Raw genomic sequence first — 23,618 nt, 5'->3', positions numbered from 1 at the left:
CAGCTGAAACCCAGGCTCCTGAGCTCTCAACCCCTGCCTCCCTATTCCTGGAAGGTGCTAAAGCCAGCTGTGTAGGAGTCTTTCTCAGAAGAGAAGACAAACCCTCTCCTTGGCTTTACAAGGCAGAAACCCCAGACCACAGGCAGGTTGGGACCTGTGCAGGCTGCTGGGTATTTTAAGGATTTTGTTTATTTTTAGAGAGCGAGGGAGTATGGACATGGGGGAGGTGGGGAGGGTAGAGGGAGAGAGAGGCCCTAGCAGACTCTCTGCTGAGTGCAGCCTTCGATTTCATGGCCTCAAGATCATGACCTGAGTGGAAATCAAAGTGGATAACTAACTGACTGTGCCACCTGGGTGTCCCGGCCACTGGCTATTTTAAATATATATATTTTTTTTCTTTTTTTTTTTTTTTTTTTTTACAGCTTTATAAACATATATTTTTATCCCCAGGGGTACAGGTCTGCGAATCGCCAGGTTTACACACTTCACAACACTCACCATAGCACATACCCTCCCCAATATCCATAACCCCACCCCCTCTCCCAACCCCCTCCCCCCATCAACCCTCAGTTGGTTTTGTGAGATTAAGAGTCACTTATGGTTTGTCTCCCTCCCAATCCCATCTTGTTTCATTTACTCTTCTCCTACCCCCTCGACCCCCCATGTTGCATCTCCTCTCCCTCATATCAGGGAGATCATATGATAGTTGTCTTTCTCCGATTGACTTATTTCGCTAAGCATGATACCCTCTAGTTCCATCCACGTCGTCGCAAATGGCAAGATTTCATTTCTTTTGATGGCTGCATAGTATTCCATTGTGTATATATACCACATCTTCTTTATCCATTCGTCTGTTGATGGACATCTAGGTTCTTTCCATAGTTTGGCTATTGTAGACATTGCTGCTATAAACATTCGGGTGCATGTGCCCCTTCGGATCACTATGTTTGTATCTTTAGGGTAAATACCCAGCAGTGCAATTGCAGGGTCATAGGGTAGTTCTATTTTCAACATTTTGAGGAACCTCCATGCTGTTTTCCAGAGTGGTTGCACCAGCTTGCATTCCCACCAACAGTGTAGGAGGGTTCCCCTTTCTCCGCATCCTCGCCAGCATCTGTCATTTCCTGACTTGTTAATTTTAGCCATTCTGACTGGTGTGAGGTGATATCTCATGGTGGTTTTGATTTGTATTTCCCTGATGCCGAGTGATATGGAGCACTTTTTCATGTGTCTGTTGGCCATCTGGATGTCTTCTTTGCAGAAATGTCTGTTCATGTCCTCTGCCCATTTCTTGATTGGATTATTTGTTCTTTGGGTGTTGAGTTTGCTAAGTTCTTTATAGATTTTGGACACTAGCCCTTTATCTGATATGTCATTTGCAAATATCTTCTCCCATTCTGTCAGTTGTCTTTTGGTTTTGTTCACTGTTTCCTTTGCTGTGCATTAAATATATTTTTGATGATATGGCATTGTCTGTAAAGTATTTCTGTTTTAGGTCTTGAGAATTATCACTGATGGATGGAGAATTTCAGAGATAAACATTCATATTAATGCCAGTCCACTCGGCCTCCCAGAGTAATGGAGCTTCTCAGCATCTTTCCCAGATTCAGGGATGCCTCGGAGTACACTGAAAATTGGTAGCATTTCTAAATTCTTTAGCAGCCGTACTTGACCCCAGCAAATGTTTGTGAACGACAGGTGCTTCTCCGTCAGCTTGCCCTTCCACCAGCCCCTGGAGCGTGGCCTCTACACTGCACTCGGCCTTCCAGTGTTGCAGAGCCACTGGCCAGTTGAGTTCCGTCCTAGTGGTGGCTCTGCCACGAGCATCCTATTACACCTCTGTCTTTAGAGCCACGAAAACCCAACTTGGTGGCTCTGTGCAGTGGAAATAAACCCAGGATCATTTTAGGGGCTGTAAGCACCCCGACATCTCAGGTGCCTCCTTTGCTGCTGGGCCTGGAGTGTGTGCTGTGGGGAAGTGCTGTGTGTCGAAGGCATTGGATGTAGGTCCAGCTCCTTTAGTGTGGGTATTCCAGGATTGCATATGAGGACTGAGGCGTGCCTGGGGGAGAGGGAGGGATTGGGAACTTTCGATCCCATGGAGCTTTTGATCGATTTACTGTATAGCACAATATAATTTATGTGATTTTTATTTTTTAAAAAGTATTTTTATTTATGTATTTATTTATTTTAAAAGTTTTTATTTATCTATCTGATGGAGATAGAGAGCACCAGTAGGCAGAGCAGCAGGCAGAGGGAAAGGGAGAAGCAGGCTCTTGGCTGAGCAGGGAGCCTGACATGGGGCTCCATCCCACAGGATGGGAGCCAAAGGCTGCCGCTTAACCAACTGAGCCACCCAGGTGCCCCTATATGCAGATTTTTAAAAGGATAATAAATGTACTTATTTATATGCTTAAAATCTTACTCCTAAATAGTATCTTCAGTTTAACTTTTCAACCCTAGGAAATTAAGGATATAAGGACCCTAGATGGTCTAGGTCTTTCTTATACCTTGACCCTTAGGGAAAATGGTAAGTCTGTTTTAAAAGGTCCTATTTCCCAAAGTGTGTTCTTGGGAACACAGAAGAGATCTCTAATTAAGTGAGTATGGAAAACACTGTCTACTGTGTTTTCTTCCTAGAGGGTCCAGATGCACATTACCTACCATATTAAAAGTTATAATAAATAAACCTACTTTTGTTTCAGCTCTGGTATTTCCCTAATTCATGCAAGAGGAAGAATTTCTACAGCAAAATAATAAATTTTATATCACCTAGAATAAATACACTTTAGGGGAATTGTAGCAGCTTATACTTTAAATGATGACACTATTCATTTAAATAGCTTCCTACGGACTGTAGCTACATAGTTATCCTTAGAGTCGCAGCTAAAGACTTGATTTAATCTTTGAAGCATATAATTAGTGGGTAAAAAATACAGGTACTTTGAACCTATTCTGAGTTCTCAGATGTATCTCTTTTTGCAAAATCAAAGAATTTTATTCTGATCACTGAAAATTTCTAACTAGTGGGATATGTATCAGATAATCATCTAAAATTTTTTATTGAATTAGGTATCTCTTATTGAGAGATACCAAATCTTACCAAAATTTTATTGCTTATTACCCAGTTTCATTTTGGAGAACTGTAATATGTATCACTTAGCTTATGGCTTTATTTTAGTATTTTTTAAAAATGCACGGTCTTACCAGTGAGCCTCAGAGTTTCAGGCCACTTTTTCCCCCCACCTACTGAAACTCAGAAGACCGTTCACTGTAATTTTGAGGTCAGTAGTTGAAAGCTGTAGAGTTTATAAAAAATTTTTGAAAGAGTGTATGCGCAGGGCTGGGGGTAGGTTGAGGGGATGCAGAGTGAGAGGGAGGGAATCTCGAGGCTCCACTCTGAGCAAGGAACCCAGTGGCACAGGGCTCGATCTCACAACCCTGAGATCATGACCTGAGCTGAAATCAAGAGTTGGACGCTTAACAGACTGAGCCCCACTCCCCCAGGCGCCCCAGGAGCTGTAGAATTTTTATGCACAGATAGATGTTGGACAAGCAACAGTATTGCTCAGAGAAACTATTTTGATACACTCTCGTGATCTAGTATCTTATTTAATAAATGTCTCATCCTTGACTAAATGGTTTTCATAATGGTAGAGCCTTTTGCATTTTCAGAATTCTAAAAATCTGCTTGTTTAGATTTTTTGTTTCTAAAAAAGTTGTTTAGTGTTGAAAATTTTTCTTAGAATTGAAGATCCATATAGTTTCTCCTAATTGAAATTTTTAAATTTCTGAAATTTAGTTTCATCACTTTCCAGCAGTTTTTAGGATTTCATAATAATGAACTTTGTTTTAATGTTTGGCTTTTGTTTAGTAGCTGTATTATCGTTTGCAGGAGGACGCTTTCAGATGTCAGTGTGTGCACTTACTGCCTGCTCTCTGACCTAAAGGGCTTTCTGCATGGTTTTTCATTCTGTAAAGTGCCCGACGTGTGGTTTGCCCTTTCTAGGGAAAAACGACATTTTTGTAAGTCTCCAATAAGGACTTTTTTGAAGGTACAAAAGCTGCCATTTTGCAGTCCTGCTAATGAATTCTGGTGTCTAATTAAGATCTAGATGAGTGATAAATGCTGGTTATTGTAATGGAACTTGCAAAAGAGATTTCGGTCTGGGAAAATCAGCCCAGCTTTCAAACCAGAAATATTAACAGATGAGAATGAATCATCTAATAACTGGCCTTGGAGTAAAAGTTAGAAATAAAATAATGTTACTTTGCATAAGCAGTTTATCTCCCTCTGGTTAGCCCCTTTAGGACTCTAAGAACTTAGAGGCTGGCCCAGACTTTGGGTTCTGTAAGCACTCACCAGTAGCACACCATGGGGAGAGTTTCTCCAGGCTGGACTGAAAAGCTCTTCCCTTTTAGTCTCATTACACATGTGGTACAGTTCCCGTTTGTTTTGTTTTTGGAAGTCTATCCTGTGCTTCTGATTCTCTGTGCGACCAGGTCCTTTCATTTCACCTGTCCTCATTATCTAGCTGTTCTTCCTTTTTCTTATCTTTTCACCTTAGAAATTAACCAGGTCTGTTATGTGTGTGCAATTTAGTAAGACCTTTGCTATTTCCTTTTACTCTGGAGTAATACTTTCAGCAATAAGAACAACCCTATGTTCATGAAAAGAATTCATTTTCATTGTCACTGGAGAATATATAGTGGTCAGTGTATTTCTGATAGCCTGGCTAGTAAAAATGGAATTTAATCTTTATGCAGTTCTTCCTATTTGCGTGGAAAGCGCTCGTGTCCCACACTAGTCTCATTGCTTATATTGTCTTAGAAGCCTTATTCACTTCCTAGGACTTGGCACGTTTCTAGATGGGGAAGCAATTGTAGGTCCGACTCTCCCTGTCTCCATAGTTTTTCAGATACAGAAGCTTAACCAGGTGCATATGACCAGCTTTTAGCCTGTCATTTTTTCAGTGATAAGAGTTCTGGTTTAGGCTGATTTCTATGGATTTTCTCTTCTGGCCATAGATTAGCTCTGAAGGCCTGCTACCTACTAAAGAAAATGAGTGATCCCTTATGTTCCAAATCGACGCCCAGAGATGATGTACATGTGTGTAATTAGCTCATTATAAATGTGCGCTCTCTGATTTGCCAGGCAGATATTTAGGATCTTTGTGAAAAGTAGTAGAATCTAAAAGCTTAGTTCAAGCTTCTACTTTCTTTGTTCTGTTTTCTTCTACTTATATTTTTTATATCCTTTACTCTCCCCCTTTAAAGGCTTTTGTGTGTGTGTGAAAGTCGCATTGATACAAAAATTGAGGAATTATGAAAAGACCGTTTCAGGTAATTCAGGCCCTTGAATATTGAGCACTTTGTCAAATTTATTGTGAAATTTGTAGTGCGGAAGACCAGGTAAAATATGAAGGCATAAATTGCAAAAGTACCAAACTAGATCAAGGAAGATGGAAGACAGTGGGTTTCAGCAGGAAGAAGTACAAGTTGATTACCTCAGGATGAAGCCCAAAGCCCATTAACGTAGGTTGGTAAATACAGAAGGAACGAACCTGAGGGTCATTGATTTTGTATCACTAACAGCGTGCCCTGTATCTGGCACACGCCTCCAGCACATGTGTGAGTGGTGGAAGAGTGAACTAGGGCTCCTGGGCTAGAGTTGTTCCCCACCTGGCAGCTGAGGACTTGACTGGGGCCCAGTGGTTTCCCACACATGCTAGCATTAGGAATATTGTATTTCCCAAGGCTGTCCCTCAGAATTTATTCCATTTAGATGTGGAAAGTGTTTAATTTGACACAGTTTTGCTCACCTGCCAAGGCCCAAGTATTTTGCTAATTAGCATGTGGAACATCTCACAGTTTGGCTTTGGGGAACTTTCAGCCTTGCTTGTGAAGGAGCCCACATGCAGGAGGCCCTTGGGAGAATAGTGTGAATGCGTGTCATTGAGAAGCAGAGAGCAGGGAGGACAGTGAGTGCCCCCAGTGTCACAGAAAGTGAGTAGTGTGGCCTTAAGTAGTCAGGGATGGCTTCTTAGAGGAGATAGGGCAGGGGTTGGCTGTTGCCATTTAGGTGTTAATGTTTCAGCAGTGCTCATGCCTTCAGAAACCTTCCTGAGCATGTTACTTTAGTCTCTTTTGTGGGTGTTGTTGTTTTTTGGGGGGGCAGTGTTTTGATTTATCTCCTTCAAATAGTCCCCCCAAGTTGACCAGAAGCTGGTTTTCAATAGTGTTAGACTTTAGAGTTGTTTCCTATCAAGAGTCCCACATTTTGCCTCTTAAAGTAGTTCTTAGGGCTGTTGATACCTGTTACTGCTCTCCCCTCCTCCTCGGCATGGGAGAGGCAAGCTCCCCCTGAGCCCTGCTTGGAATGATGCCATGAGACTTGCTTTAACTGGGGAGATGGGGGCTTACTCCCAGGAGGGAGTTTCCAAAGCACTGATGCATGCTTTGACATAGGTTTTCTTTGCCCCTGGTTCCTGAACTAACAGGGTTCAAAGTTGGTGACGGCACTGTCATCTTGTGTACAGAGTCCCAGAGTGGTTGTGCTGTGATTATTACGCTGAGCATTCCTGCCAGTCCAGGATGGACCTGACTACTGTGATTTGGGGATTGTTTGTTTCTGCAGCATAATCCACCCTGTTTTGACTAAATAACCTTTCTTCCTGAATTTTGAACCTTGAAATTTGGCCCCCCATTCAGGTTATTGTCAGTTTTCTTTTTGCTTTGTCAGTAAGCATCTTGGTCCTTGCTGTTCTGTATACAGTTTGACATTGTCTCTGAACCTTTCATGATTACTTTCTATTGCAGTGCCATTTGACCTGATGACATTTGAGATCCACCAAACACAAAGGCAGGTGTTTTCCACTTCCCTCAGACCGTCCCTCTGGTACTCTGTGCTGTCTCAGAGTGGCTCTGCTTAGCATCCCATCTTGCAGGTGTGAGGGGGAGTGTCTCATACAGTCCACAGGTACAGGGAGGAGGGTGCGTGGGTTCTGCTGAGCCTATGACTCTGCTTAGTCCAACATGGGAGAGAATCTAAGCCAGTATTGTTTAGCAGAACTTCTGCAGTGACAGAAATGTCCTATATTTGCACAACAGCCACTAGCTACACATGTCCTTGAGCTCTTGAAATGTGGCTGGTGTGGCCAATTTTTTTTTTTTTTTTAATTTTATTTGTTTATTTGACAGACAGAGATCACAAGTAGGCAGAGAGGCAGGCAGAGAGAGAGGGGGAAGCAGGCTCCCCGCCAAGCAGAGAGCCTGATGCGGGACTGGATCCCAGGATCCTGGGATCACGACCTGAACTGAAGGCAGCGGCTTAACCCACTGAGCCGCCCAGGCGCCCACGTGTGGCCGATTTTTAATTAAAATGTTAAATAGCCATATTGGACCCTAGCACAGCACTGGGAAGATGTAATGTTAGGTGAAAAGCAGAGAACACAGAAGTATGTATTAGTATTTAACCTGTTGAAATAAGAAAACATTTTAAATTCTATGAAAAGGAAAAATAACCACTGAAAATGACCATATGGAAATACTGTGGATTATATTAAGGTGGAGAAATTGTGTATGGGTGTCCTTCTGTTTTCATATTTAGAAAAATACTTTAACCAACTTTTGTAATGAAAGTAGATGTGATCCACTTAAGCAGAAAAGCAGAAGTGCTTGGAGAGTAAAAGAGCAAGGCCGTCGGTTGAACAGATTTCCATGTATAAGACCTGCGCTTTGCACTATGTGCTGAGAAGCGCTGTTTAGAATGGTTGACAGGTGCTCTGTGACTGGTTGTGCTGCCATACGAGCCAGTGGACACAGTGCCACAGATGATAGCTGTGAGCCATGTCAGAAAGGGATGATGCTTTTGAAATAGTCGTAATGTGTTTTCAGCAGATCTAAAAATACGTGGGCCCTACTACAAAAGAAGAAGGGAAATCCTTTGACATTTAAATTCCACTGGTCACTTGTCCGCTTGGCTTGAGCTCTAAGGAACAGACTATAAGATATCTGTTTCTTCGAGCTTCTCGGAGTCACTGCTGCTTGCACCTGAGATGACTCTGTAGGCACACAAATGGAGCTGTAATTTGAATTACTTCTAGGAATGTGTGTGGTGTTACAAAGAGGACAGAAAGACACCATTTTATTTCTTGAAACTTTGTTACACAAGGAAAGAGATTTTGGAAGATCAGTTAACTCCTTCAAATTGACCCTTTATCCCACTGTAAAAAGAGCCTTCATTATTCTGTCACTCATTTGAAACTTGTGGCCTTACCATGTCTTAATTATTTGTTGAAAAAGTACTTAGTAATAACTTAAGTTCTAGATCTGTTTTCTATTTTTCTTAGTGGACAGATCATTTGGGACTAATTATATGACTCAGAAACATATAGACTAGATAGTTAAAGAATTAAATGCTTTTATTTTATTTTTTAATTAACATATAATGTATTATTTGTTTCAGGGGAACAGGTCTGTGATTCATCAGTCTTATACAACACCCAGTGCTCACCACCACACATACCTCCCCAGCATCCATCACCTGGCCACCCCCCCCCCCCAGTGCTTTTATTTTTAATATTCAGTTTGTTACGCTAGTCCCAGATCTGATCCTAAATGTCCCAGGCCCCAGGGCCCTGACTCCTGGAGACCCAGCATGGTGTGAGGTTTCTGGCGGTGGGGACGGGGATATCTTGAGAGGGACCAGGGGGCATGATGTGTATTCCCCCTGCCCTCTGCACTTTGGCTTCCAGGCTCTGACTAATATTAAGCCTGGAGGCTTTGCTTGATCCCCAAGCCTGCACAGAGTTGCCCCAGTCTTGGGGGAAGATTTTCATTCATCACCGGGGCTATTTTTAATCCTTGATTAGAAATCGCATTTCTAGAAGCTGTACACTGGGCCGCAGAAAAAGCACCCAGGGTGTGCTGAGGGCCTCTGGATCTGTGCTGTTTGGGGCTGGTGTGGCTTCTCTGCAGAGACTGCTCTGCAGGTGTGCACATTTCAAAACAAATAGAAAACTGGGCAGCAAAGGGGATCATTGTATTTCTGTGTTCATCCTCTGCACCTTAACCACCTTGAGTTATTTGCAGTGTCACGTTTGAATTTGTAGCAGAGAATAACATGTTAACAAGCGGGAAGGCTTTGATGTGACTAGAAACTAGGTTCTTATCAGTGAAGAAGATTTCATAGTTTTTTGTTTGTTTTAAGGATAGTAAGGAAGTCAAGAATTTTTTGTTCCAGAAGAGTAGTATTTTTTACACACATACTATTCTCATAATCTGGTCACTGAAGGGACGTGTAAAATAAAGCAGGTATAAACAGTTTGAGGGGCGCAGTTTGTAACAGTACCTTCCATTTGTGTGACAGTTTATGAAATGCAAAGGCCACAAAAACATAAATGTGCTTCTCCTTTGCTCTTGGCAACAACCTTATGAGACATTGAAGTGTAGAGAGAGCTTGTATTTATTATTCTGTTTTACAGATGAGAAAACAAAGACCCCAAGAAGTCATGGGCACAAAACCAGCTATTAAGTAGCAGAGATGAGACTGACTACAAAAACCTAGATGTTATGACTGCTAGGCTCGTGAACTTTCCACTCTCCCGTGCTACCTGCAAGAATTAAAGAAGACCTAAGTGGTATAGAAACTTCATAGGCATTTAATTATACCTGTATATATTTTTTTGCATCCTTAATGGAAACCATTTAAAGTTTGATGTAAAAAAGACAGAAAAATCTAAAATAAGTGTGTTTTAATGGGACTTTTTTTTTTTAAAGACTATTTGAGAGAGCAACTGAGTGAGAGCAAGAGTGGAGGGGAGGGGCAGAGGGAGAGGGAGAAACAGACTCTCCGCTGAGCTGGGAGCCAGATGCGGGCTTGTTCCCAGGTCTCTGGGATCATGATCTGAGCTAAAGGCAGACACCTAACGAACTGAGCCACCCAGGCCCCCCCCTCTATTGTGAAACCTTTTAAATCGTCATTTATGCAGCCCGGTCTTTAGGATAATTTGGGTTAGTTTTGTGTGGGAGAAAGATAATCAAGATGATCCAAAGGTCCCTCTTTTTTCTGTAAACCTCTGGAGAATCACATGTTGAAAAATGAAGTGAAGCAAGACAAAAAGCCTTTGAGTATATACAGTGGTGCTCTTTCTCTAAAACTCTTCTGGAGGAGCACCTGGGTGACCCAGTCTGTTATACATCTGACTTTGGCTCAGGTCATGATCTTAGGGTCCTGAGATGGAGCCCTTATCAGGCTTTCCGCTCAGTGGGGAGTCTGCTTATCCCTTTGCCCCTCCCCCCACTTGTTCTCTCTCTCATTAAAAAAAAGTCTTGAAAAACTTTTGGAGAATTTAGTTAAGCCCAAATGAAATTTAACTTCATACTGACTAAATTTCACATTTAGAATGAGCGTAACAGTTTGAAATTTGGGTGTTTGCCAGCTGTATTCTTGAACTTGTCAGACAGATGTTAGATGGGTTTTGCCTCGGTTTGTCAGACCCTTCCACTGTTTTGACCATGTGGTAGATCATAACCCAAAATAAATTTTAATTAAGAATCATGAGCCAACATACCTAGGAGTCTCCTTTCAGTTCAGAACTAGAAATAGAGTCTCTCATTTAGTCGAATGTTCATCCCTCTATCAGAGGCTTGCTTCTTAGAGAGAAGCGGCTTAGTTATGGCCCAGTATTCTGTACCGGGTCCTCTGGTTACAGTTGTTCAAAATACAGAGAATGGACACTGGCTCCAAGAACATTTAGACCTGCCGTTATGGTGCAGGGAGAGCCATCTTGTGCTATTTCTGTCTCAGACCCTGTTACTGGGATCCACTCAGAGTTCTTGTGTAGACAGCTGCCCGATAGCCTGTCAGCAGCAGACTTACCAGTGTCCACTCTTCTCTGTGGTCCTCTGCAGTCTGAACTAGAGAGAGTGAAAAAAAGATCATAACCGCTAGTGACTCTAGGGATATGGCCCATTATTTAATAATGATACGGCGTCAGCTATTGGACAGGTTTGAGGAAGAGTTCTCATAGGGTTTTAACCAGCTCTGAGGAGAGCTTGGGAGTTTAGTGTACTTCATTTTGCATTTGTGTGCTGATTTTTTTTCCTCACTTCTTGAATCCTTGCACTTGGCTAAAGAAGTGTGAAGTCTCTTAGTGACAACAGAGAGAATCCTGTGGTTGGTTGGGTTGAAACCTTTTTTTTTTCTTTTTTTCTTTTAGAGAGAGAGAACTGGGAAGATGCGAGGTACAGAGGGAGAGAGAAAATCTCAAGCAGGTTCCATGCCTGTCATGGAGCCTGACACGGGGCTCGATCTCACAACCCTGAGATCATGACCTGAACTGAAATCAAGAGTGGGGCACCCAACAGACTGAGCCACCCAGGTGCCTCTGATTAGTTTATAATTTAGTTCCATGTGGTCAGGGAATGTATTTTCTATGATTTGAATCCTTTTAAGTTTGTTGCAACCTTCTTTAGAGCCCAGAATTCAGTCTTCTGTCTGAATGATGATAATGTTGCTCTAGTTTTCTGAATCCTTATTGATTTTCTGTTTACTTTCAGTGATTGAGAGAGGGATTTTGAAATCTAGTACAATCATGGATTTGTTTATTTCTCCTATCAGTTTTCACGCATTTGGAAACTCTGCGACCAGGTATATAATAAATAGGACTGTTACAACTTCTTGGTAATTGACCTCTTTATCATTACGAAATGACCTTTACTTCTGTTAATGCTCTGTTCTGAATTCTGTCAGATAATAATGTGGACATTCTACCTTGTACTTGTACTAAAAAAAAGATTTACTTATTTATTTGAGAGAGAATGTGTGAGAGGGCCAGCTAGAGGAGGGGCAGAGAGAGAGGGAGAGGGAATCCCCAAGCCGACCCCCTGCCAAACACCGAGCCCAACGCAGAGCCCTAGCCCAGGATCCCAAGATCCCAACCTGAGACAAAATCAAGAGTCAGCTGCCATCTGACTGAGCCACTGGGACCCCTCCACCTTGCTTTTGTCAGTGTTGGCATGGTGTATCGTTTTCTATCCTTTTACTGTGAACCTATCCATGCCTTTATATTTAATGTGGATATTTTTATAAGTAGCATGTATCTGGGTCTTGCAGTTTTAAAGTCCGTTCTGATTTTCTCTGCTTTTTAATTGGTTGGTTCGACCGTTTACATTTGTTATGATTATTAACCTCTATCATATCACCGCCTGTCTCCAAGTGGTATTCTACCATTGCGGGTAGTAGTAGTAGATTCCCCCCTCCAGCCTTTGTGCTCTGTTGCTCTCCATTTTGCTTCTACAGACATTGCAAACCTCATAAGATATTGTTACTATTTTTGTTTCAATAGTGGAATTATCTTTGAAAGATACTGAAATAATAAGAAGAATGTAGTTACACTGTTTCCGCTACTCTTTGTTCCTTTGAGTGGATGCACCTTTTGTTCTGGTGTCATTTTACTTCTGCTCCAACATTTCTGATGGCTGTCTGCTGCTGCTGCTGCTGCTGGAACCCTCCAGCTTTGGCAAGTCTGAAAAAGTCTTTGTTTCACCTTTGTTTTGGAAGATTTTGTGATGAGTATAGAATTCTAAGTTGATGGGTTTTTCTTCCAGTCCTTAAACTTTTTTTTTTTTGCCTGATTATCTTCTCCTTTGTATGTTTCTGACAAGAAGGTTGGTGTCCTTATTCATCCTTTGCTGTGTTCTGCGTAGTGTGTCTCTTCTTCCCAGCAGTTTTGAGCTTCTTCCCTTTACTATTTGTTTGGACAGTTTTGCTGCAGGAAGCCTAGGTGTCAATTTTTTTTTTGTGTTTCTTATGTTTAGAGTTTATTGAACTTCTTGAATCTGTGCTTTTAGTGGTCATCAATTTTGGAGAAAATGTTGGTCATTATTTTTTCAAATATTTCTTGACCCCTTCTCTTTCTCTTCCAACTAAACGTATCTTAGATTTCTGAAAATTGTCACCCAGCTTGCCGAAGCTGTGTTATTTTATTCCTTTTCTCTCTGTTTGTATGGTTTCTTTTGCAGTTTAAGACTCTGGACTCTTTCCTTCTGAAGTGGCTGATCTGCCATTACCCCATGCTGCCTGCTTTTCCTCTGTGATATTGTAGTTTTCATTTGTAGATGTTTGACTTTCAATCTTCTATATTTTCTGTTCATCACATATATGGCTTTTTGTCCTAGTAACTGCTTCAGAGTCCTTTCTGCTAATCTGACATTTGTATCAATTCTTAGTTGGTTTCAGTGAGTTTATTTTTCTCTTAATTTCTGCTTCTGCTTTGCATGTCTGCTAATTTTTATTAGGTGCCAACCATTGTAAATTTTACTTTTTTTAAAAAAGATTTTACTTGCTTGAGAGAGCACGAATGAGGAGAGGAGTAGAGGGGGAAGAAGAAAGAGGGGGGAAAATCTCCAGTAGACTCCATGCCAAGCTTGGAGCCCAATGTGGGTCTCGATCCATGACCCTGAGATCGGGACCTGAGCCAAATCCAAGAGTCAGACGCTAAACCGACTGAGCCATCCAGGTGCCTCTTAATTTTACTTTGTTAGGTGCTAGGTATTTTTTGTGTTCCTATAAACTTCTTGAGGTTTGTTCTGGGACCATAGTGAAATTAGAAATAGTTTGGTCCTTTCTGGGGCGCCTGGGTGGCTCAGTGGTTAAAGCCTCTGCCTTCGGCTCAGGTCATGATCCCAGGGTCCTGGGATCGAGCCTCACATCGGGCTCTCTGCTCAGCAGGGAGCCTGCCTCCTCCTCCTCTCTCTCTCTGCCTGCCTCTGTGCCTACTTGTGATCTGTCAAATAAATAAAAATCTTTAAAAAAAAAAAAAAAAGAAATAGTTTGGTCCTTTCAGGTCTTTCTTTTAGGATGTGTTAGGCACACACTGTTTTCTATCTAGGGCTAGTTGCTTCCCCTTTTAAAATTAGGAGCCTTCCAAGTACCCAGTGTCCCTGAACTTACTGTGTAGTTATCATGAAATGCAAGAAATGAAATCTTAAATCTTTGGTGAAGAGTCTTTCAGACTTCACGCAGGGGGAGGAGCAGGCCGTGGGAGAAGCAGGATCCCCACAGAGCAAGCAGCCTGATGTGGGGCTCGCTCCCAGGACCGGGGGTCATGACCTGAGCTGAAGGCAGACACTTGCTTAACCAACTGAACCACCCAGGCATCTCTAAAATCATTTTTTTAAGAAAAGATTTATTATATTTTTAGAGAGGGAGTGCATGAGTGGGGTGAGTGGCAGAGGGAGAGGGAAGGGATCTCAACCAGACTCCCTGCTAAGCAGGGAGGGAGCCTGGCAAAGGACTGAATCTCATGACCTTGAGACCATGACTGGAGCCTAAATCAGGTGTTGGATGCTTAATGGACTGATACACCCAAGTGCCCCTGAAAGTCACTTTTGGTAGCCCTCCTATTGTCTGTTAAAATTCATGCACAATCTGAGCTGATGAGATTTCCTGTCGCTGTGGTAGTTTCCATCTTCTCCTGGCATGAGTGATTTAACAAGGCCGTTAGATTAGTTTGACATATGAAAGTAGGTTAACTTAAGGGAAAAAGCTATTAAGAGCATGGCATCCTTCACACAAGTAGGCAGACCGTCAGCCGAGGTATAGTAGAATAAAGCAGGTCTAACCATCCAGCCTGGCATGGCTCTGAGCCAAATCCATGGTTTACCTTAACTTTTATGAAATAAGTAGCGAGCAGCCATGCAAATCTTTTAGCCGTAGGAGATGATTGACTACGATTATGAGACCTTCAAGTTAAAGGACTACTTTTTAACAATGGTGTAAATGGAATTACTATGCAGCTGCTTGTGTCTGTGAACACTCAAAAATGAACTAGTGATTTGTTACCACGCAAATTCTTTCAGCATTACGGATGAACAAAATTTTGTTAGCTCAGTCTCTCGGCATCAGTGTGACGGAGCACAAGCACAACAACGTAGATTTTAGAGTTTCTCTTTCTTTTAAATGATATTAAGCTTAAAATTTTGAGATGTCACTTATTTTAAAATGTTAAACATTATAATAAAAAAGAAATCCGTGTTCTAAGACACCAAATTTCAAAAAACAGTTCATTTGGGTTTTTTTTTCCCCCAAAAGATTGGTAATTTATATCTATATATAATGCGTACCTTTTTCTCTCTCTCTCTCATTTTCGTAGGTTCTGCCGGAGACTTCCATTTGGCCTCAATGTGAAAGTAGAGTAGAAAATCGCATCTACATGTGTATTGCTATCAGAATGTTGATTCATTGGTCATGCCTGAAGAGGGAAATTCTGTCCTAATGGCTGACTGCCAGCGAAAATAGATGCTTATCCTAGATGTCAAGCATCTCTCCTTTTTACTGGAGTGAAAATCCCCTCCAGATACCAACAGAACATCAACTGCAGAAAATGCTTCACATTTTAAGGATGTCAGCAACCTAAATTCATGCGCCCTGTCTGCACAGTAGCTGTGGATGGTTTACCATCTGAAAGCTCCTCAAGCTCTTATCCAGGCCCCGTATCTGTTTCTGAAATGTCTCTGCTTCATGCTCTGGGCCCAGTGCAGACCTGGCTGGGGCAGGAGCTGGAGAAATGTGGCATCGATGCCATGATTTATACCCGCTATGTCCTCAGTCTTCTGCTGCATGACAGCTACGATTACGACCTGCAGGAACAGGTACTTCCCCCTTGTTGTGCTTTGGGACAACTCCCCGTTGTGTCTGCATGTTTGCATTTCTCTTCCTGGATTGCTTTTATGCTGCAGGACAGGCTTGTCGGTGTGCCGGCCACACACACCTGTCCTGTCGGGCTTAGGGGAGTGGTCCCAGCGGGTAGTCCAGCTGCTTGCTCTGGGGGGAGACCTCCTCCATGTGGACCGCACCCTGGCTCAGCTCTGGTTGTGGGCAGGGCAGATTTGGGGACCTGCCTTGGAGGAGTGCTGCTCTCTGCTGGTTAGGCGCCTCATACGGGACCACTAGGCCTAGTGACCCTTGTGTCTGTGATCCTTAACATGCTAGGGGTGAGTATTTCCTTTTCATGTTAAATTGCTGGTTAACCAAAGTGTGTGTTATAAACCAGTGGACTTAGAAAGCTAAGTAAAGCACGTAATGGTGTAAGTCATTGTAGGTCACCCGTGAGTCGGCCATTATGCATTTTATCTGATGGCGGGGCTGAGTGGAAAGTGAGAAAGTAAGCAAATCTAGGTTCTTGAGAAAAAAAGAAGAAAAACCAGTAGTAGTCCCACCCTCTGAGAGTTGCTTCTGAAAGTGAGGTCTGCCCAGAGGGCAGCACAGTTGTCACTGGTGACCACAGGGGCTCTGGGCGGCTTCTGTGTGCAGAGTTCACGTGAAACCAGGTGGTTTGTGGCTGTTTTTGTTGTTTGTGTTTTAAACCATTATTGCTAACACTGAAAGCAGGAATAAAGTTCGACTGACAGAACAAGTGGCTTCACCCTTCCAAACCACAGAAAAGCCTCCAAGAACTATAAATCCATCGTTTCCCCACTGTGTTTAGCGTTCGTCACGCATCAGCTGTGTGGAGTGTGTCCTCTTCTGCTGGTGCTCCTTACCCGTCCTCGCTGGACACGGCAGTGTGTTCCTGCTTATGGGGTGCTTACTGCCTTGGCTGCTGAGAATGAGTTTCGCATTTTCGGGGGGTTGAGTTATAACCCAGTAATCAGAAAACATGTCGTGTTGGTAATCACTATTTTGTATAATTTCCTTACTAAGGCTCTACTGTTTCCTGTCATCTTCCCAGTAAATGTAACACTTAGGACTGTGTGTTAACAGTATCCACCTGGAATATTTTATCGCCACCAGTAAGTTTATTAGCACAAAGTATTGACGTACTGCATGCTGTAGGGCATTGAGAAGGGAATGAAACACGGGCCTACTGTGTGGGTTATAGTTGACACCTCTCTGATAAGACGCGTTTGTGATTCCTCTGGTTCCTTTCTTAGGAGAGCCTGAGGGTCAGGCAGGGGCAAGGCAGCTCTCGGTGCCCAACTTGATCCTCCTTCCAGAGTACTGCTTTGTCTTTAGGGAGCAGGACAGATAAAGGTTAGCGAAAACACAATGTGTCTGGAGTTGCAAGGAGAATCCAAAGGGAAATAAAGGCTCCTAAAATACTCTTGCCCTCAACCCAGTGCTGAGTCCCTTGCGGATGGGGAAGGTCGAATTGAAAACAATACTTGTTTTAGTAAGGGGTGGCCTAGGAGGTCAGTTAGCCCTGGTGATCCTTTCCCATGACTCTGGGGGAGGATGGGCTCACTGTACCCCCAGAAGGAGAGTTTAGGCTCAGAGCCGACGCCAGTCTCCGAGCCTCGCCCACCTTCTGTGGTTCAGACGCCGGCCAGTTGTAGTTCTTGATCCCTGGGTCAGAGTGTGGTAGCCTCGCTCCTCATGTGGAGGCCAGAAGACTCTCCTTTGGGAGTCTGTTTCCTTGAGAGTTTTGCACCTTCTGTCCATGAATGAGTCTAATCTTGACTTGCACCTGACTAGTTTTAGGGCTATTGGTGCTGCCACATTTAATCCCTCATTTTTCCTAATCTTGGTTAAAACAACCCTACAAAGAGCTCCTGAGTCCTAAGAAACAGATTATGCACAGGACTTTGGTCTCCGCTGCCCCTGCCCCAGATGATAGGATAGGAGAAAGGCTGACCCGCCGTGGTCCTGTGAGGTGGGATGCCCAGCAGAGTTGCACAGGGTTGTAATTGCAGCGGTGGCATTGCTGGTTCCCAGGCGGCCCTGGAGAGGAGCACCTCTGACAGGTGGACACTGGGGATGCCCCACAGTTATTTTTTGTTCTTGTTTTGTTTTTAAGATTTTATTGATTTATTCTGGGACGCCTGAGTGGCTCAGTTGGTTAAGCAGCTGCCTTCGGCTCAGGTCATGATCCCGGCGTCCTGGGATCGAGTCCCACATCGGGCTCCTTGCTTGGCAGGGAGCCTGCTTCTCCCTCTGCCTCTGCCTGCCACTCTGTCTGCCTGTGCTCACTCTCGCTTCTCTCTCTATGACAAATAAATAAATAAAATCTTTAAAAAAAAAAAAGATTTTATTGATTTATTCAATAGAGAGAAAGAGGGAGAGAGAGCATAAGCGGGGGGAGCAGCAGGCAGAGGGGGAAGCAGACTCCCCACTGAGCAGGGAGCCTGATATGGGGCTTGATCCCAGGACCCTGGGACCATAACCTGAGCTGAAGGCATACGCTTCACCGATTGAGCCCCCCAGGTACCCCCGCAGCCACTTTGTTTCCACAAATTCTTCTTTCTCTTTCTCCTTCCTTCCTATCTTCTTTGGCTTACAATTACCGTGATCCGGTAAGGGCACTCGCAGCCCCTTAGGAGCTCGCTTCTTGTCACTTTCAGATGTAGGTAGGAATCCAAATTCTAACCTGTCCTGTGGGGCCAGGCCCCTGCGGCGACGCCCTGTGAGGCCTCTGCTCGCTCCTCCACGTGACTGCGTCCTCTGCTTCCAGACTCCGTGTTTCTGCTGGAGAGCTCGTCTTTGCAGCTGTTAGAAAGTATTTAAGGTCTTTGAGCACAGAAATCAGATTTTCATCTTCTTTTTTTCAAGATTTTATTTATTTGGGAGAGAGAGAAAGAGGGAGAGGGAGAAAAAGCACAAGCAAGGAGTTGGGGGAAAGCAGGGGGAAAAGCAGATTCCCCCACGGAGCAGAGTACCCAATGTGGGGTGATCCCTGGACCCTGAGATCGTGACCTGAGCCTAAGGTGGATGCCTCACTGACGGAGCCCCCCAGGCGCCCCCAGATACTCATTTTCTTAAACATTTTTGACTTCTCGTGAAAGAATTCCAAACATCCGAGTGACAAAGCAGGACGAGGAACTCTTGTGTACTCTTTACTCAGTTACCTGTTGCCCGTATTTTCCTGCTTTTGCTTTATTTCTCTCATTTTGATACCCTAAATAAATCAGCATATGTTTCTTAAGACTGGACTTTCTCTTAGATAGCCACAATAGAAAATTCAGGAAAATTAACACCAGTGCGTTAGTATATAACATATATCCTTGTTCCCATTTTATCCGTTGTCCCAGTAATTTCCTGCATCATGGCGTTCCCCTAGTCCAGGATCTAGTTGAAGACCACACACGGATTTCACTGGTTGCTGGTCTTGACTCCTTTAATCTGGAATAGTTCCGTGTCTTTTTTTGGGGCTCACAGCTTTGACATTTGTGAAGATAGCAGGCCAGCTGTTTTGCAGCGTTTCCTTTAACCTTGGGTTCGCCCGATGCTCCCATTTAGCGTCAGTGTGTGCTGATGGCAGTGATGTTTCATGAGCCTGGGGTTCCCTTTCTTCCCCTGCGCCACAGCGGATGCAGACATCGGTTTGCTTCGTGGTGGCAGTACTGGCTTTGGTGACGTCTGCCAGATCTCCGCTCTTCTCTGTGTAACCATCCGGTGGCCCGGGCGGGAGACTGGCACTTGGGCTGTGCCTGGGTGATTCTGCCAGAATCACTTGTACCTGGTGATTTGTCTAGCTCCGTGGTCCCCTCTGCATTCACTAGCTGGCCTTCCTGGACGAGGGGAATGCCAGCCCCGTCACGCAGAGAGCGCCGCAGCAGGCCCAGGGCAGCGCCAGCCGTGTGCCCTGGGGACTGTGGTAGCCTTCGCTCCATAGCTTGCAGGTGAGTAGTAGTATGTTCCTCTTATGTGGACACGGACGTTCAGAGGAGTTTTGGTGACCTTCCTGAGGCCACACAGTACTGAGTAGGAGTGTAGACTCATGTCTGCCAGACCCAGATCACGTGCCCACTTTTATGTCAGGGAGTGTTTTGTTTTTGTTTTCATATATAACAGATAATTATTGAACACTTTCTCATAAAGGCAAGCTTTAGAAACCACATGGAATTGGTTTAATTTTTTTCTAATGTTCTCACGATTTGTAGAGGTGGGGAAAAATCCATTTGTATTAGTTGACATTTGAATTAGGAGTTGAGTCCCTGCAAAGTAAAAGTGAGGGCCATGGCAGCATGCACTGCCAGGAAACTCAGAGCATCAGGTCTCTGAGTGTTAAACTGGATTTAAGTTCTTTAAAAATACACACAGACACACACGTTTTAAGTATAAGCAAGTTTCATGCCCAGTGCGCAGCCCAGTACAGGCTTGAAGCCATGACCCTTAGATCAGGACCTGAGCTGAAATCCAGAGTTGGATGTCTAGCTGACTGAGCCACTCACCTGCCCCTCAGAAATACCAGATAGTCTTACTTAATATTGGTTAAAAGGGAAGCTTATAGTAAAAACTGTAATTTAAAGGGAGTGGGAGTTTCCTTTTCTCGCCTCAAGGTTATGCTGGGTTGATGGTCAATAGCAAGTTCCCCATAATCTTTTGTGAGTAGAAAGAGTTATTTTAGGAAGATAGGACTGCATTTCACTACCCCATTTCTTAGAACTCCACATCTTCTGAATTTTCTTCTATAATTAGTAAATTAAAACTATCATCCAAGAGTTCACTGAAACATTTTTCGTGTCTGTAATATTAATGTTCTCAGCATCATGAAATCTGTATCAGGAGCGTGTGATGACCACAGAGAGCCCAGCTCACTTATGCTCACACGGAAGTGGTGGTCCAGACAAGCGTACACGCCCCTCGAGCAGTGAGCCAGCCGCAAGGCGGCACTCACCCTCCCAGCCCGCTGCCTTACCATTGGCACACGGGAGGGACTTAGACATGGTGGTGAAGCCACTTGCCTAGCATCACAAAGCCAGTCAGTTGGGAGCCTTTATTGATTAAAAACTTGAAATGTCCAGGGATGCCTGGCTGGCTCAGTGAGCCTGCAATTCTTTTTTTTAAGATTTTATATAACACAGAGAGAGATCACAGGTAGGCAGAGAGAGAAGGGAAAGCAGGCTTCTCGCTGAGCAGAAAGCCCAATATGGGGCTTGATCCCAGGACCCCGAGATCATGACCTGAGCCGAAGGCAGAGGCTTAACCCACTGAGCCACCCAGGTGCCCCGAGCCTGCAATTCTTGATTTCAGGGTTGTAGGTTTGAGCCCCATGTTAGATGTAGAAGTTACTTAAAATCTTAAAAATAAATAAATAAATAAATAAATAAAAACTTGGAATGTCCAGAGGCTAGGGCTGGCCCCAGTGGCAGCTTGACTCAGAGCCTTCCATAGAATCTGTGCCCCCCACCCCCAGCTGTGAAGCTTGCCTTATCTATTGCCTTTATTCCGAGCCACACCCTTGGCCCCCCCACTCCCCTCTCCACTGCAACCCCAGACTCCCTCTTCCTGGTAGGGCAGCTTGGTCATGGCACGACTCCTGACTCAGTTACTGGGACAAGGAGACTTTGGCTGAGCTACAAGCACCTGGAGCCATAGGAACTAAGAATTGGAGAAGGTCGTGCCCCACAGGTAGTCTGGGGTGATTAGGGTGCTGAGCTGGAAAAACACAGTCCTCCGGGCACCTGGGTGGCACAGTCAGTTAAGTGTGCAGCTCTTGATTTTAGCTCAGATCTTGATCTCAGGGTCATGAGTTCAAGCTCCACACTGGGCTCTGTGCTGGTTGTGGAGCCTGCTTAAAAAGAAAGGAAGAAAGAAAGTAGTCCTCTCAAGAGTACCTGCATACAAATGCTCATAGGTTTGGGGAGCGCTCACTGGTGGTACTGCATTCTGACATTTGTGTTTCAGACAAATCAACTCTTCGTTGTGTTATCCACTCTTCATGACTTTGTTCTCCTTGTTTCTTTGAGGGGTTTTACCTTGCACGCCTCCTCCAAGACTGTCCTCCCATGGTCATCCCTCCGTCTCTGTGGTTGCTTCAGGAGCTCTTAGGTAGACTTTTTGTAGGTTCCAGATTGGGAACAACCAGGGATTCTGTGCAGAAATATAAGAGGGTCTTTTTCCTTACGCTTTTTATTGAGGCCTACGGTCTGTACTGACCAGGATAGTAATGGGTGAATGGTCACAGAGTTCCCATCTACGGAATGACACGCAGACAGCACGTTACTGTCAACACAGAAGCTCCCGGGTGCCCTGCAGCCTCCCTATGCACCACGTGTCCAGAGGAGAAGTTGGCCGTGTGGCCCGTGAGGCCTCTGGGCTACTGGCCCCTGCCTCACTGATGTGTTCTGTCCAGGCCTGAGAAGTCGCCCCCAGCTCCCCTGGTTTCTCTGTCTCTTAAAGGGCCACCTTTTTCTCTGCCTCTTGCCCTGTGCCTAGAACGGGTACATTTCCCAGAGGAGAAAACAGGCTCAGGTCTCCCACTCAAATGAACCGCCCTTGCCTAGGATGGTCTCCTCACCTGTTATCAAGGCCTGGATGTTTCAGCACAGGTGTTCATGTTGCTTTGGTTTTGTATTTTATCTGGCTTTTCTGGTTAGTCTGGGCAGGGGAGTTGGTCTGCTGCCACTTACCTTTCTTTTCTTTCTTTTTTTTTCTTTTTCTTTAGAGTCGTTTTGACTCGCAGTAAATTGAGAAGAAGAGATTTCCTACATACCCCCTGCCGCACACATGCAGAGCCTCCCCCGTTATCAACACCCCGACCCAAGCAGCACTTTTGTTAGTGAACCCACATTGGTACATAATCGCCCAAAGTCCGAAATTACGTTAGGATTCACTCTCTGTTGAACAGTCTCTGGATTTGGACAGATGCAGAGTGAATGACATGTATCCGTCATCACAGTAGCCTGCAGACTAGTTTCCCTACCCCAAACATCCCCCGTGCTCTACCTGTTCATCTCTCTCTCCCCCAAGCCCCGGCAACCATTGGGCTCTTTACTGCCTCCACAGTTTCACCCTTTCCAGAATGTCAGGGAATTGGGATCACACAGTATGTGGCCTTTTCAGACCGGCTTCATCACCACTGGGTGAATATGCATTTAAGTTTCTGCATGTTTCAGAATCTCCTCCTTTTAATATTCCATGGTAGGAAAATGTATAATATTCCACAGTAGGAAAATGCCACATTTGGACGCTTGGGTTTCTTCCATGTCATAGCTATTGCAAATGACACTGCCATGAATGGGAAACAGTATCTTTGAGATCCTGCTTTCAATTTGGTGGGGGTGGGGGGAGGTGGGGGTTACATACTCAGAAGTGGAATTGCTGGGTCATATGGTAATTCTGTTTAAAAAAATTTTTAAGGATTTTATTTGAGTGAGAGAGTGCACGAACGGGGTAGGGGCAGAGGGAAAGGGTGAAGCAGACTCTTCTGCTGAACAGGGAGCCCTACTTGAGGTCATGACCTGAGCTGAAGGCAGACACTTAACTGACTGAGCCAGCCAGTCACCCCTCTATTTTAAATTTTTTGGGGAACTTCTAGCAGCTACACCATTTTACATTCCCACCAATTTCTCTGCAGAGTCACTCACACCTTTGTTTTTTGGTGTTTTGATAGTAGCCATCCTGATGGGTATGAGGTGGTATCTTGCTGTGGTTTGATTCATATTCTCCCTGATGATAAGTGATGTTTGAACATCTTTTCGTGTGCTCACTGGCCTTCTGCATGTCTTCTGTGGAAGACCGTCTGTTCATGTCATTTGCCCATTTTTGAATCGGGCTGTTTCTTGCTGTTGTTGAATGTTGGGAGTTCTCCATGTGTTTTATGTTAACCCCCCCGTCAGAGACATGGCTGGATATAAATATCTCCCATCCTGTGGGCTGTTATTTTCACTCT

General features: G+C 44.2%; 1 protein-coding gene across 6 annotated transcripts in view; it reads left to right on the top strand.

Annotated features, from left to right (window-relative positions):
• KIAA0232 (KIAA0232 ortholog) overlaps nt 1-23,618 on the top strand; it is an 85,199-nt gene that overhangs the window by 18,185 nt on the left and 43,396 nt on the right. For 4 of the 6 annotated variants that reach the window (XM_047718803.1, XM_047718804.1, XM_047718808.1 and 1 more), the window contains one exon: nt 15,159-15,657. In XM_047718803.1, coding sequence (XP_047574759.1) covers nt 15,427-15,657 — 231 coding nt within the window. In that variant the 5' untranslated portion in view covers nt 15,159-15,426. Of the gene's footprint in view, nt 1-9,501; nt 9,642-11,562; nt 11,654-15,158; nt 15,658-23,618 lie in introns of those variants that run through there. The other 2 variants (XM_047718805.1, XM_047718806.1) reach the window with 2 other exon arrangements.

This window comes from Lutra lutra, chromosome 2 (assembly GCF_902655055.1).
Source record: "Lutra lutra chromosome 2, mLutLut1.2, whole genome shotgun sequence".
NCBI classification, from domain to species: Eukaryota; Metazoa; Chordata; class Mammalia; order Carnivora; family Mustelidae; genus Lutra; species Lutra lutra.
Note: the sequence above shows the minus strand (reverse complement) of the source record. Positions and strands in the feature narration are given on the sequence as shown.